The sequence below is a fragment of the Psittacula echo genome (genome assembly GCF_963264785.1).
Source record: "Psittacula echo genome assembly, chromosome: 1".
NCBI lineage: Eukaryota > Metazoa > Chordata > Aves > Psittaciformes > Psittacidae > Psittacula > Psittacula echo.
The window spans coordinates 10,750,561-10,766,784 of record NC_137735.1 but is presented as its reverse complement, the minus strand read 5'-3'; the positions used below and the strand labels follow the sequence as shown (position 1 = coordinate 10,766,784).

Sequence of the window (16,224 nt, the reverse complement as noted above, 5' to 3'; positions counted from 1 at the left end):
TCCATCATAGAATCATAGATCATACCTAATGTTAGAATCATGTATGTTATTTTTTGACTCTACATTATTTTTTCATTTAGTTTCCAGGTAATTTCTGGATTATTGAAGACACAGGTTCAGTAATCTTAAGGGAGCGACCTCCAAAGTATAAGAAAATAATGATCTGCTCATCTGCATTGTATCCTGAGACACTTGGCAGGCACTAAAATCGGAGATATGAAAGATCCCTGGCTTCATCTCTTTTTCTGTCTGAATTTGAGCCTTTACCCATAAATGAGGTTGGCCATATCAGTGACTAGTTTTGGGGATCTTGGGTCAACTTATTTGTTTTTCAGTAATACATCTGATTTCTGTACCTTGCCAGGAATACAGAAGTTCACCCCTTTGGGGTGTAAATCATAGGTCGGTTGTGTCCTGAGGATACTTGTTCAATATGTGGTAAAAACAGACACCTAGAAATGGGAGTGTGAATCAATGCTGGTGACTAAAACCACAAAAATAGTCAAAAAAAAAAAAAAAAAAAAAGCTAACAATACCAGTGCCTTCTCACAAACTGTAGGTAATGCCTTTCTTTTTTCTTACTCCGTAAAACCCAAACTGCACGGCCTACTACCAGCTGGAGACAAGCAAAGGAGAGAAACTTTTAGTTTCCTGATAGGATTCATGTGCATGTTCGGTGGAGAAGCAGAACTTTAAAGCACAGGAGAACTTTATATATTGGAGCTTAGCAGGGTTCTGAGAATCAATAGTGAATTTGCAACTGGGAAGATCAACATAAATTAGAAGCTTGTTGATATTGACCTACCTAAATGCCATTAATCTTTTGGTTTCTCATCAGCAAAAAGGGCAAGACAGTCCTTCCTTAATGCAAAAAGACATTGATAGACTAAGTATAACAAAGGTTATGAAGCATTTAGATACTATGATAATAGAGCTAAGAGCTGAGTGCCCATAAACCCAGAGGCCTGAACTGCCCAGGTTCCAGGAGCCTGGAAGTCTCGGCTTTCTGGCACCTTACCCAGCAGCCAGCTAGACAAGCCGGTAAGCAGTCAGGCCAGCAGAAGCTGATTAATGATCTCCTGATTTCCATTGTACATGGGACAAAAAAGACACATTCTTTAAGAAAAGATCAGATTTTATCAAAGTGGCATTTTTCTGACAGAAGAACATGCCATCCAGGAATCTTTAATCACTTCTATAGCCAATTGTGTTGTTAAAATGATGCATCACATTCCTCTGATGTACCAGGTAGCAGATCAAAAGTAGTGGTCTGACCGATTGACTAGAAGTCTCCCTTTAATCACCAACAGAAACTACTGCTGATGAAACAAATTAGTGCCAACCTTAGGGAATGAACATTTGTAGACACTGCACATAAGCATTTATTGGTGATAAACCAGTATGGCTTGGAGTGAGTCAAGAACTTTTAGCATCACTTGTGTTACTCTGAGGTACTTACATATAGCAGAACTGCATTAAAGCATCTCACAGTAAGTTTTCTGGGCAATCCTCCCAAGGATTCCTAGGAGGAAGGAAAGCACTGTCTACCCTTTGTAGATCAGACACTAAGGCATACAAGGTAAAGGCACAGCAAGCACGTGCTGTGAATTGTATTCAGATTGCAAGTAGAGACTGATTTAAACAGGGGAAAGGGAAACAGAAAGGGAACAGAAAGATGAAGTGAGAGAGTCTGCTATAACGTGATTCAGTAGGCACTTATTTTCATACTCTAGTCTTTGCTGGGCATTTGAAATTGCTCCTGTCAGTACAGATGCAAGAGCCCTGCCTGAATACCTCTCCACACTGCACCAAAATGGGATGAGAAACACATTTAAGTAGGTGATCTCAGAGAGGGCATTCCCACCATAGACAAGATTAAGCCTTCTCCTTAGTTCAGCTGTGGCCTTTTCTTTTAAAATTTAGCTGAAGTGGCTAGCTTTTTTTTTTGGGATTTCTGATATTCTTCCCAGTATTTGACATGTGTTTGCTTTCCAGATAGAGAATGTCCTTGTGGAATGAGAGTGTTAATCTACTGAGAGATAAAAAGCTAGATCAAATAAAACATTTATGTGCCTGAAGGAAAGGCATTTTAGCTGCATCACCTTTATAGTCTGTTGGTGAAAGCACTCAGTGAGGAAGTGGGAGACCTCAGTATTAATTTCTTACTCCAACAGGCTGAGCTGAAAGGGATGCTGTGCTCAGTGTTCCACTACAGAGGAAATAATGTGAAATGCTGGGTCAAAGGCATAGAGAAGGCAAACGAGAAGCATGCCCCTGCAGCTTAGGGTTAGCCTATTAAGTGTCCTGTCCATCTCTGAACTAGACATCACACCAAAAAACCTACTCCAAGCGGCTTGCTTTTTAATTCATCAGGGAAGACTCAACAGAGTTAATAGAGGGAAATAGGAATCCTCATTTTTTTTCCTGTTGTCAACAGGATGTACAGCTTTCTCTGTCAGCAGAAAGCTATCAGCAAAGAGTATCACACAAAATGAATGACTGCTGTTCACAAAAATGCTGAAACACAACTAATTGATTTTGATGAAGCAGGCAGCTATATTTGTGCACTTTACATTCAGGACTGTTAATAAAGCATTTTTGTTATGAGAATTACATATAGACAAACTGAATTAAATGCTATTTTACTTTTCATTAGATTTCTCAGAGAAGAAAATTGCTTTACAGCAGAAGGCTATTGATAGAAAAGCTCCTTTTTTAGTGTAAACTGTATCATTGGTGTAATCTATTAAAAATAAGCTTCTGCAATTTCTGTTTTCCAACAGAAAAAGGGGGGGTGGGAAGAGGAAGACTGGTATTGTGGTAAGATGCTAGATTAGGACTAAGACACCAGATTTCAATTCCTAGTATTTTCTGTGCCTTTCTTTTTTTCCTGTAAGATACTGGCAATCTTTCTCTACCTTATCAACTGTTGTGCAGTTGAATTAAAAAATGTTTGGGATGCTGTAGTGAAGGATATGTGCCAGAAGAGATAAACTACTTAAAATGTCTTCTGTTGTACTCTAAGGGCCGCCACTTCAAACAAAGGCAATGTACCAACTGTAGGTATCACCTAAATTCAGACCAAGTATGATAGTCAGTGTGAGTTGAAAACACCCCAGCCTTTCCTCCAAAACCCAGTAATCGAGTCATCCACCCACTGGAGGACTGGGCATCTAGAATAACCATCTGAACACTGACTCTTTGAGCAATTCGCCAATTTTTGCTTGCTTGAGAAGCAGTATTTCTACTATTTCCATGTCACATAGCTCCCTTAGTCTTTCTTAGAAGTTCAAAGAGATTAGGAAGCCACAAAATTAAAGCCAGCTCAGTTATCGAAGTGAGATCCAGGGAAACTTCCCAGTACACCCTAGTAAATGCTGACTATTCCTTTCTAACATGCCTTAATTGTCAGACTCCTATTTCCGGTCTGAAACAGAGATGTGCAGGGTGTATAATATTAAGTGATGCTTTTTGCAAAAACTAGACAACATTCAGTGTAGCACTATTGATGCTACATGGCCACTTGGGTCCAAGTGCCAAAACCGTATTTTTGGCTTAATTTCAAGGACAAAGGACAAACTTAAACTTGGTGTTAAGCACTGAAGTGAGCAATCCCTTATCCCTACTTTCTCCTGTGCCATTTTCTGTATGACCTAGTTGACCCACAGATCTGAAAGGCTATTTGCTATTGTGCGATGAAAGAAGGCAAATTTCTCCACTGTACTTGTCTAGAGTGCAAAGAAGGTAAGTAAATATTAATTCCTCTGGTGTCATAGATAGTCACTTCCTCACGCACTGCTCCCTCTCTCCAACTCAGAGCTTTTTCTCTGAAGCATCTAGTTGCTTTCCACTCACCAACAAGGTCACAACCATCAAAACAAACTCTCAAATAGCATCTGGCCTTCATTTTGCACAGCTTGGAGGTATTCTCTCTGCTTCTTGACTGGAGTCATAGTTTAAGGTTAGAACATTCTCCTGAAATGCATGTTGTTACTGACATTTCCTATGAAATCCTTATGCTTCTCAGATGCAGTTCTAACCAATACCAACTTCCACAGAGCAAGAAGGAGGCCAACAGTTTTCTTCTCAGAAAAACAGCTGCAATCAGAGAGTGCTCTTCACACACCTTATACTGAAAATATACAGCAGGGTTTGTTGCTCTGGTTATATAGTCACAAACCTCTTGACTCACACCTTCTACGGATTTGAACAGTAGTCAAAGTTAAGCAGAGAAGACTGCTTTCCTTTTGCTCCTGTACATTTGTGCACAAATGTTTGCTTACATTCCTCAGGCACATTTACTGAAAAAGAGGCAATGTCTAAGGAAGCTCCTAACATCCTTGCTCGCACTGAGTAGTTTCCTCATTCACAAGTGAACTCCACTGAAGTTTTCTGGGCTTATCCACAAAGGCTGATACAGCTCAATGCTGGCAAAGCTGCTCGCATGTAACCTTCATTTTCAGGTCTACTTCTCAGAAACTGCCAGCGCCCCTGGAACAATGTGACTTTTCTGAACAGAGATCACATAGAACAAGGGACTGATTCCTATTTTAGGCAACAATTTAAAGCTGTGATCCAGTCAAATCTCCTACATATAAGGCCTCTTCTGTCTGCACCAAGCCTTGGAGAGGCTAATTCTGCAGTGTCACTCATGCAAAACTCACACAGAAAAGGGCTAAGGGCAGCAGCACTGATTTCCCATCCTAGATAAGTTACAGTGTTCAATATTTAAATAACCAACCAATAGAGTTACTATTCAGAAAACTGGTTTTGAAAATAAAACTAACTTCTCACTTTAGACTGACAGAAAATCTTCTTCAGGGTGAAATGAGCAAATGAAGAGTTAAAGATCAAGTGCTTGCTGTTAAAATCAGTATGACTTCATACCAATGTTTCCTTCTTACACAACAGTAAAAAGTGTTTCAACCAGCTCATCAGATGTGATCAAAGACTCAAGTGGACACATTTGAAACATAAAATATCTTCTCCTTTTTTTCTTAAGCAAAAGCTGCATTGAATATTTTTTCCTGTATATGCTATTAGCCAACTTACAGTGAAAGCAAAGCCACAGCTTGAGTAGCAAAGCTGATAACTTTTCATAAAAAGTTAACACCACCCAATATGTTACAAACAAATTCCAGTCTTCAGCTATTGCAAGTAATAAGAGAACATTATAATTAAAAAAAATAAATCAGCCCCATTTTACTTCCTTGATGCATATTCAGTGATGACGTTAAAAACAATTTTTATAGAAATCCTGTATACTCACTGATTTATAGAGGGAAATGCACTTTAAAGGGGTGTAAACTGCACGTCTTTATTGATAATGTTACTTTTTAATCTAGCTCAGAAGGAATTTAATCGGATGAGTAACTGTGATGATAAATAAATTAAAACCACAGAAAATGCCCTGGTTTTATGTATGCTGCTGCAGCTGGATATACAGTGTCTGCATCAATCTCTTTTAGACATTTGGAAATGCAAAACAGAAGCATTATTTCTTTTACGTTTATAATGACCACAGAATAATTTTATAGCGAAGAAAATACTTTTAAGGCACATCAGTCATTCCATATGTAGTTCACGTCGACTAAAATCTGTCAATTAAATTTCATTTCTATAGACTCCTTGAATTCTACAAGGTAAAACAAAAGGGAAGGATTATTTTCACAGGCGACAAATCTCATTGTCTACACACTGAGAAACCACTCCAAACGAGCATTAAGTGACAAAGCAGACCTCCATCTTGGTGGGAATAGGTATGTCTAACGAAGCTGTCCAGTAGCTCAGAGGTAGCAGCTATGTACCGTGTGTTGCTTTGGTTGCTCTGGCAATTACATAGTTTCTTCAGATTAAACAAACCTGAACTTTTTAGCTACATTGTTACCTACAAATAATATGAGCTTGCCTTAGCTCTTCCTGATGTAACTTTAAAAAGAATTCTCCATTTTGTAAGAGAGAAATGGCTTTTAATTTCCTCCTCCTTGCTATTTTTTTTTTTTTTTTCTATTATTTATCTGTCTCAGGTACATATTTGTACCAAACCATTTGCTATTTACAAAGGGATGCTCCTGAAAATAGGTCTTAACATCCTTTCTCTAAGTGCAGATGTGCAAACAAAGCTCAAATCTTTTCACAACTCCAAGCCTTATATCAAGGATCCAATAAGTTATGGATTCAAGACTTTGAAAATGTCTCATTTGTTTCTTTAGTGAAATAAAGCCAAATATGGTGCAATCTTCTAATCCTTACTCCTGCAGAACTCCCACTTGAGTTGGCCCTGAAGTTAAATTGTCTGTTGAATTAACACCAGACTCTCAGCTACTGACAACCTTCTTTTCTAGGGTTGAGTGAACCGAATGCTTACTATGAAAAAGTGATGAAACAAAGTGACTGCTCTATCATTTCTCCTTATGCCATAGATATTTCAAGAGAAAAGAGACTACAGACACCTGTCAGACAGATCAGAGGGAGTAAAGAAGGGGATATCTAATGATTCTCAGGCAGAGATTCAGTTTAGCTGTTTCAAGAAGCCTCCCATATGAGATTAGAATTTGTTCTATTTTTCAAAGAGCTGTTTACTATGGAAAGGTTAATTTCAGGCAGATGTCAAATCCTGCTGCCTATGGAAGGACAGATACACCTAAAATGGAGCAGTATTTAACAACAAACAGAATACACACCTTGCAGCAGCACAGCTGGAAAGGGATGTAAATGCTCAGCTGAGTCTTACACTTGGTATGCATTCAGTGGTGAACGTACAGACACCAGACCCTGTTTCTCCTCCTCTTCTTTACAGTTCATGACATTTTACAAACTCATGGGAAATACAGTTTGCTTTAATAACTATTCAAACTCTCTCCCCTTTTCCCTCCCTTCCCCCCAACAAAATCCTCTGAAATCATAAACTAGAAATCCAAACAGCAAAAGAGAAAGAAAGCAACATTAATATTAAAGATTTGGAACAGCTGCACCTTCTTTTGAAATTTGTTCTCATACACCACTGACAATCTGCAACGTATGCTTCTCATTAAAAAAATAAATACAAAGGATTTAGGTGTTCTAGACTGTAAATACGAAGGATTTAAAGACCTTAGTGGTGTGGTGATTGCTTCTCCTCAGCAAATCTGCATAGCAGACTGCCTCCAACTGCCTGTCTGAGGATGAGAGCAGCACGCACTGGGCCCCTGAGATAAGCCTTTTGAGGGGAACTTAAAAAGAGAGGGCGGGGTAGGGGCAGGGGAGTAAGTTCCCCAAGACACATGCAAGTTGAGCTGGTTGGAAATCTGAATTTTTTTATTTTAACTCAGAAAATATTAGGTGAGTTCACAACAATGATTTTTGTTTTCCCCCACTACCTGCTTCAGGACACCAAGGTGCTTAGGACACTGATCTGAGATGGATCTTACTGCCTGGCAATCCAAGGGGGAGAAGTAAGGTCACAGAGTGCATGTGCTCTTTTTCATATTTCATGAAGACATGCAAGACTCACAGGTTTGTCCCACTGATCAATCAAAAACTATGGGAAGAGAGAAAAAGTTTCCCATCCAGCTCTACATGCAAAGACCCCTCCAAAGAAAAGAAACCCCCATGCTTTCTCTTTGACTTAAGCCCTGTGTAAAATCATCATTCAGAAGGTTTTAACAGTACAAAGGTTTATTTAGAAAAGAGTTTGGATTGTTCTTTAGGATTTTTTTTTTTTTTTTTGGCAAACATTTAAATCCTTTTGTAACTCAAAAAAACTGCCAGTGCCTGGTACTTTGCACTTTCTTTGCCAACATAAGCAGTAAAAGCTAATTTCTTACTGGGACGAGACCATCACAGGACCCAGCTGCTCTATTTATAAATACTCAAATCTTCATCACCACTGCCACTTAATCCTTTCCTCCTGATGTCTCTGCTTGTTTTCCCACAAAATTCCAGATCCTGTAAAAGCTGACTGCCTCCCAAAATCAGCGTCAGCCTATTTCCCTCTGTGGACTCCCCATGCCCTCCATCAGGGTTCAAAGACAATCACTCCCCTTCCCTTTTACCCATCCACACTCCAGCACCATTCTGTACCACAGTGAATGCCCTCAGCCTCCCTGGCTCTACCTCTATAACCCACAGCACCACTCTGCTCCACAGAGGGGGCGAGCCCAAATCCCATGTTCTCTTCCCTCCCTTCTTTGTCAGCACAGAGCCTTCTCGTCTTTTAACTCTACTCCTGCTCAAGGCAAATCCATCCCTCCAGCTCAATGCCAGAAGTTCTTCTTCTTCTTCTTAAAAAGAATGTGTTTAAAGGACCTGCGAAAGTCCTGGTTGAAGATGGTGTAGATGACTGGGTTCAGGGAGCTATTGCAATACCCAATCCAGAAGAAGAACTTGAAGAGAGTCTCAGGGACCTCACATGCCTCCCGGCAAATACCATAGAGGCTGTAGCTGAAGAAAAAAGGGAACCAGCAAACTACAAAGACCCCCATGACCACAGCCAACACGAAAGTGAAGCGTTTCTCCCGGGCTTGGGTGACTTTCTTACGGCAGATGCTGCTACGCTTCCGGCGACGGCGATATGAGAATAACTGCATGGAGCGATTGCTAGCACGGGACAGACGGCTGCTAGAGTGCTTGGAGGAGTATGAGTAGGAGAAGGACTGGCTCTTGCTGCTTTTGCGGGGATGCTCCTCCCGGCTCCGCCTCCGTCTACTCTCTGAGGTGCTGCTCTCCTCCAGCTCAATGTCCTCCAGTTCAGAGGCTTTGCGCCAGTGGTGCACTGAATAATGTCCATTCTCTCCCAGCTTCATTCTCATGGATGTGCAGCTGCCAGCAACGCGGCTCAAGCCGTTCTCAGTCTGGGAGGACCCCTCTGGCATTGTACGCTTTTCAGAGAGGGTCCTGGTCCTTAGCTTGGCCACGCGGTAGATGCGGATGTAGACCAACACCATGATGAGGCAGGGGGCAAAGAAAGAGCCAATGCAAGAAGAAAGGATGTACCATGTCTCATCGTTCAGCTTGCACTGGGGAAAACTGTCTCCCTCAGGGTCCCGGTACATGGAGATCAATGGAGGGAAGGAGATGACAGCTGAAATGAGCCAGACAGTGAGGATGATGGCCTTGATCCGCCGGGGGGTCCTTTTGAGGTTGTACTCCACCGCCTGTGTGACTGACCAATACCTGTCGAGGCTGATGGCACACAGGTGGACGATGGAAGAGGTGCAGAAGAGCACATCCAGCGCCAGGTAAATGTTACACCAAGTCTTGCCGAAGTACCAGTAATTCATAAGCTCGTTGGCTAAGGAGAAAGGCATGACCAGGGTAGCCACCAGGATGTCCGCGCTGGCCAGGGACACCAAGAAAAGGTTCTGGGGTGCTCTCAGCGCCCGGCTGGTGAGCACAGCTATCACCACCAGCACGTTGCCCACGATGGTGAAGACGATGAGGAAGCCCACTACCGCCGCCAGGCTGGCCACGGCCGCCGGGGAGTACGGGGAGGGCGGCTGCAGGAGATCAGAAGAGGACGGCGAGGAGGGAGGCAGCGCCAGGGACTCGTTGGGGGAGCCCAGGCTCGTGTTCACCACCAGCAGCAGATCCATGGTGGGTGTGCGGGGCGCCGGAGTCCTAGAGAGCCCGGCGGAGCCCCCGCCCCGCCCCGCCGCCCCACCGCCGCCGCCCCGCTGCCCTCATCGCCCCCCGCCAACGGTCCAACAGCCGCCTCGTAGAGCGGCTTCAGCGGCTGAGCCGCCCGCCTCTGCCCCGCCGGACCCTCAGGGCAGGGCCGGGCAGCGCCTCTCCAGCGCGGCAGGGAGCCCGGCAGCCCTGCCTCCGCCCGGCCCCCGACGAGGGGGCAGCGGGGTACGGCTCGCCCCCGCCACCCGCCTGGTCATGCCCGGCTCAAGGCAGCCCGCAGCTCCGGAGAAGACACCCTCGAGCCAACGGGCGTCGGCGGCGGGAGCTGGATCCTCGCAGGGAGCAGGGTCCGAGGCGGCGGCAGCAGCATCCAATCCCATGGAGAGCGGCCCCCGGTGGCCCCTCTCCGGCGGCGCGGCAGCGCGAAGTCGCGGCTGCCCAACGACTCCGTCCTAGACTCGCATCGCGCTCCCAATCGGCGGCGTGCCCCACCGCCGCGCGCATGCTCAGTGCCCACAGGTGAAGCCGTGGCGCCCGCCCGCTCGCCTCAGTGGAGCGCCCCGGCGGGCGGAAAACCGCCCCGGCGGCTGCTGCTGCTGCTACTGCCGCCCCTTCTGCCGCCCCGGCACCCGCGGAGCGGCGCAGCCCGGACGCCCTCTCCTCCCCGCTGCGGCGCTGTCCCACGGCGGTCTCAGGGAAGGGCGTCGGCGCGGTGCTCCTCGCCACTCAGCGCAGCCCCTTACCCCTCTTGGTAGCCAGTCAGGTGCTTCTCTTTCCGCGGCGCCGGCTGTGAGGGGAAGCGGCCCTGGCGGAGCCCGCCCCGGCGGGTGGAAGCTGCCGGTGCTGTGGGAAGCGGCGGCGGGATCACCTCCCGGGCGTGCGGCGAGGGTGCTCGCTGTGCGGTGCCGGCCTGGCGCGCTAGGGGGCGGCCTTGTCCACCCGCATGAGATGCAGCCGTCACCTGAGGGGCCGCACCGCCCTGAGGGGACCGCAGGCAGCGGGGACCCGGCGGCTCCTGGCGGGGCTGTAGAGCCATGTTTTTAAGCACAGATGTAGGGTACCTGCTAGCCAGGGTAAAGCCGGTTCTCCCGTGCAAGCCCGCAGCGGCAGAGTGCTGGCCTGGGAGGGAAGCAGCGCGGAAAATCTTTGGGGCGTTTGGCTGTAGTCGTGAAAGCAGAGAAACCTCGATAATATCGGAAGCACTGAGCAAACTTAGAGTGGTATTTCCACTGTCTGGGCTTCCGGACTTTCTCTGGAGGTACATGAGAGGTTGACCTATTAGTAGCCAGAGGTAACTAGAGCGGGATACGTCTGGCTCACTGCCCCTTTCCACAGAGGAAAGCAGAGGGGGAGTGGGGCATGTGCTTGCTGCATCCCCATCCATCTTATGTGCCTGCTGTGAGGAACACGTCTTCAGATCTCCTTCACTGATGGCCCTGTGACTTACGTTACCTTCCTTTGGATGGAAAATTTGAGAAGTGACAATAAAAATGAAGCCACGGCCACTTTCATGGCTCTTTCTTCAGCTGAACCTGCTTACTGGAGGGTCGAAGGCGTTTCAGTGTTCATAGAACCATAGAATAGTTAGGGTTGGAAAGGACCTTAAGATCATCTAGTTCCAACCCCCCTGCCATGGGCAGGGACACCTCACACTCTGTGGTGGTATGTGATCCTGAGAAAAGCCACTGCCCTGCATTAGAGAATATGTTGTCTCTTGCTAAGCCCCTTCTTCCACCTCCTCTCTCTACTGCTACCAGTCCCCAGGTCTTCCTCTGGATATTGCCTGTGGTACACTTAGGTGAGGGTTAGAGGAGGGTAAAGAGAACAGCCATATACACAGCGTGTCTCTTCTGGGAGCGTGTCTGGCTGCCTGGATCACAAGGTCTTCAAAGCAAGGACTGTCCCACTGGTCTCTTTGCTGCTGTGCTTGCTTTTCTTGTGCCACTCTGTAAAAAGCCTATGCTTATATAATTCTAACAACAGTAGCATAACCCTAACCACAGGATTAGCTGTGTTCATTTCAGGTGAGCCAGAATATGAATTCATCCCCAGCCAATTAATTTGCTTTTCATCCAGAATAATGTGTTCCTTTTATGCTGTGTGGCAATGTTACTGGCTTGCAGGGGATGAGTGTTTTTCCCCATTGAGACAGTGTAAAAGATACAGTAAAGCGGTAGATATCTCCAGCAGAACTTGCAGCACACAGTGTGCTGAAAACCACCGGCTGACTGGATTCCATGGCTAGTACTTAGTTTTGGAGCTGCCTAAACTCCTTCATCATCACCCTGCTGACTTCTAGAGGAACCTGATGTTTTGCCTGTGGGCATTCACAGTCTGAGCATTTGGTTTATGCCTCCCTCCTGCGCCCCATCTGGACCCAGAAATGCAGTATCCCTAGGTCTTGGGAGAGTCACAGTCTGGTACATGTTCTGCTTATTACTGCCAGGTTTATATTTATAACACGAAATTGGGAGTAGTGAAGGCAAATACACTCCAGAGCACTTCTCTTTCTCTGTATAACATTTAAAATAGTAAAATACTTGATATTTTAATGGTGCACAAGTTGAAATACAACAGCCGGGGGCTTTGGGAGATGATAAGGAATACTCTGATTCCAGTTATCCTTTTAGGGCAACCAGCACTGGCTCCTCTGTTCTCTGTGTAGGTACATGGACTGGAGTATGAAGGGTTAGAAGTGAATATGCTTAGCTCTGATAGGAATGAAAATTCCTCTGGAGATTATGATCTAATTAATCTATTTTGTAAGCAATTTAGTCTGAAGGTTTTTTTTTTTTGTTTTTTGTTTTTTTTTTTTTTTTTTGTTTTTGTTTTTTTTTTTTTTTTTTTTTGTTTTTTTTTTTTTTTTTTTTTATGTTTGAAAACTAATTGACAAGATGATCAGAGAACTGGAGCACCTCTCCTATGAAGACAGGCTGAGAGAGCTGGAGTTCTTCAGACTGGAGAAGAGAAGGCTCTGAGGAGACCTTATAGGAGCCTTCCATTACCTAAACGGGCCTACAAGAAAGGTGGGGAGAAATGTTTTACATGGGCATCTAGTTACAGGACAAGGAGTGATGGCTTTAAACTGAAAGACGGGAGATTTAGATTAGATATTAGGAAAAAATTCTTCCCTGTTAGGGTGCTGAGGCACTGACACAGGGTGCCCAGAGAAGCTGTGGCTGCCCCATCCCTGGCAGTGTTCAAGGCCAGGTTGCATGAGGCTTGGAGCAACCTGGTCTAGTGGAAGGTGCCCATGGCGCATGAAGTTGGATCTAGACAATTTTTAAGGTCTCTTCCAGCTCAAACCATTCTCTGTTTCTGTGAATAAACACATTGTGCCTGCATCTGGAAGAGAAAGGAAATAATGTTGGAACTAAACTGTGCTAGGTAACAAGCTCTGATAAAAGTGAAATGCAGAAGCAGTAATCACCTGAACAACCAAAGTGTAACATATATAACAAAAGGAAATAGAAATCTGATGCCCCCTCAAGTCCTCCTAAATATACAATTAATCTGATAAAGAGGCCTCTTTAAAAAAGCTTACAAAACCACAAGATGACTAAATGAATAGATGTTGAGGTTAGTAAAGTTCAAACAGGAAGTAAATGGCACATTTTTAACATGAAACCTGAATAACCACTGAAGCAGCTTCTTAATATTTGTGGTCAATTCTTCATATTTGAAAGTTTCATAATGGTATCTATAAACTGAGCAGACAAGTGTAACCTTTTATGTGACTGGAGTTAAGGAGAAAGCAAGAATAAATGATCTACCTGGTTCCATCTGGGATTAAAATACAATAAATACAAACTCAAAAATCACATGAACATTTAGGATTCAGGAACTAACTGTCAAAAAGGGGTATATAAGCCCCACAATGTTTAATTCCCTTACTAGCGTAATTATGAAGTTAGACTGACCAAGTATGTCTTAAAGTTGTGTGAACTTGAACTTGAAATAAAATTTCAGCTAATGATTTGGGGCTTCAGGTTAAAAGAGCTGAAGCTTTTCAAGACTTATCTTTGATCAAATTAAGTCAATGCAAAAGTTTCATAACAAAAAGAATGAGACAAGCAAAATGTCTGAGCAATTACTTGGCATTTCTAATAAGGAAATGCCAATTGGGATTTAAAAAAGAATTAAAAAAAGAAATTTGGAGCAAAATATCCACATTTTGTTGTGTTTTTTTTTAGCACCGAAGTTTTACTCTGAAGCTGAAACAATTTGGTATCCAACTCCACTGAAGCCAGGGAAGTAACTTTTGGGTTTTTATGTGTGTAACTGAGATTCAGTTTGCCTAAATAGCCATATGTCACCCCAGCTCATGTATATGGAGCATGGGCACAGATACAAAAAATCTACCCTCATAAAAATCTGCTTAGTCTGACAAAGGTAGGAGCAGGGTAAATGACAGCAGATAAATTAAATGTACTTATTGGAGCTTATGCTTGGTAGATGCTAACAGGATCTCATTAAAAAAAATAAAGCAGTTTAGAGGCTGTATGAGGCTTTTCTAGGCAGTAAGATGGACCTGGCTTAAAATGAACCAAGACCACACTTCCTGAAGTAATCCAGTACATATGGTGCTCTACCAATCTACCTGTATGCTGTCACTGCTGCTTGGGTTCCCTCATCCAGCATCCCAATACAAACCTGCCATCACAGCAGACTGAGAAGGTCCTGCAGAAGCAGAACTATTTCTGACTGATTGTTGTCTCTAATTCCTGTTGTTTTTTACTTGGATTCTCAAACTAAACTGACCTTTAGTTCAATTTGGGCTACCAGAAGACTGTATTGGCCAGAGACCCATGACCTTCATCTGGGTTTAAATCTTGGGAAATCCAAAAGCTGTCGCTTGGAGCCTGGCCAGTTGTGGCTTCAAGAAGTCAAGTCCAAACTCAGGGACAATTACCAAAGGTGACATCAGCACAGCCACTGAAGTTGGTGGAAAGTTTCCTGCTGACACCCTAATCTTTAGGCTTCTGTTAGGTTGTATAAGGACATCTGGACATCTGCTTTGAATAGTGCTTTCATGCCATGCTTGCACAAACACAGATTTAGAAGTAAAACGTGTTCTAGCTGCTTTGCACTTCCAAACATGTTTTGCCTCTTCTGTACAAGATCTGAAGAACTTGTGTGCTTGAAAGCTTGTCTATTTTTTCCTCCCAAACATATCAGATGAGTTCACAGAAAATACTACCTCCCCCTACAGACCTGTCCTCTTATACTTTATATCTTTAAGTCATCACAATTGTAACCATGCTATTAAATGCTCTTCACTGCACTTTATTTTTAATAATCCCTCCCTCCACAGAAGAGCAACATTATGATTTATAGAGGGAATATGTCAGCTTTCTTAATAAAAGGAATGGTATTTGATTTTGAGTGGGAACTGGGGTCCTTACTTCTCCTGTTGTGACTTTGAAAATATGTCTTGGATATACGAAAAGATTTATAGGCCAGCTGGATTTATTAAACATTTGGAAGTTCTCTTTAATCTCTCAAACTAAGCTTTACATCAATAGGCAAAATTATGCAGTCTTATCAAATGTACTAGAAACTGTCTGCTGACAAAACATTCTGTACATCTATATACTTTCTGAGACACAATTTGCATTATAAATCTGCTCAGGATGCCATGATCGAATAGAACAGGTCAGCTGAAATCTCTGTAAGTAGTTAAATAGATAAGCTGCAGTACAAACCCTGTGATAGCAAAATGGGATAGTGAAGTAGCCTGTTCCGGATCTTGAAAGAAAGAGACTAAATGTAACGAAACTGACAGTTACTTTGGAGGAGAGTTCAGGTCTTTCAAAAAGTAAATACTGTTATCAAGGGAAAAATCCTATAGCACTAAATAGACATTGACCTGTAAATTACTGAAAGAAATCAGGGTAAACTTTTAGTGTGCAGAAAAGGAGCCAAGTTCTCAAAAGACTTAAGTGTCAACCTGCTTCCATTGTGGTTCTCATGACAGCACCTGATCATTTTTCCTTTGATACAGGATAATTGGACTCTTTTGTACGTCTAGGCATCAGCTGACCTTTTCTTTGAAAATGAGATTTGGACCAGTTAAGTTCTTGCTTTGTTGTCTACTCACCAAAAAATTAATCGCAGCATCATTTTAAATCCTAAAAAAAATAAGAATGTTTGGGGAAAGAATACCACAGGAATTTATATTTATTTGTGAATATTTGAAATATTTCATCAGAAACATGGAATTAAATGGTTTTCGAAACCACTTTTTCTTTTTTAAAGCAACTTTTGGACTTGAACATCTTTTTCAGCTATTATTTTTTATTACACTGTCCAGTGAAGGAGAAAATTTTGATTGAAATGAGACTGTTTCAAACTCATTCTTCTGTGTGAAAGAATATTTCATTGACAATTAAGATATCAATACCAAATCAAAGCCAGTTTATTCATTATTTTTTCCTTGATGTGGAACTAAAACTTAATCACAATGTTGAAGTTAGCATTATGCTTGAGCTAAAATTGAATGAAGAAAGTTATTGGTTCAGCTCCCTAATTCAATTTTCTTCTCCAATATATTTGTAACCCTTTTTCAAGCTTTTACTAAACAGTGTCGTTGTTGGTAAGACCATGAAACAGAAGTCA

General features: G+C 43.3%; 1 protein-coding gene across 1 annotated transcript; it reads right to left on the bottom strand.

Annotated features, from left to right (window-relative positions):
* Positions 1–8,234: 8,234 nt before the first annotated feature.
* ADRA2C (adrenoceptor alpha 2C) lies at positions 8,235–9,581 on the bottom strand (the record flags this gene model as incomplete). Its single annotated transcript, XM_080624348.1, has 1 exon — positions 8,235–9,581. Exon 1 carries the CDS (start codon positions 9,570–9,572, stop codon positions 8,235–8,237), a length of 1,338 nt encoding a protein of 445 aa, XP_080480474.1. The 5' UTR covers positions 9,573–9,581.
* Positions 9,582–16,224: the final 6,643 nt, after the last annotated feature.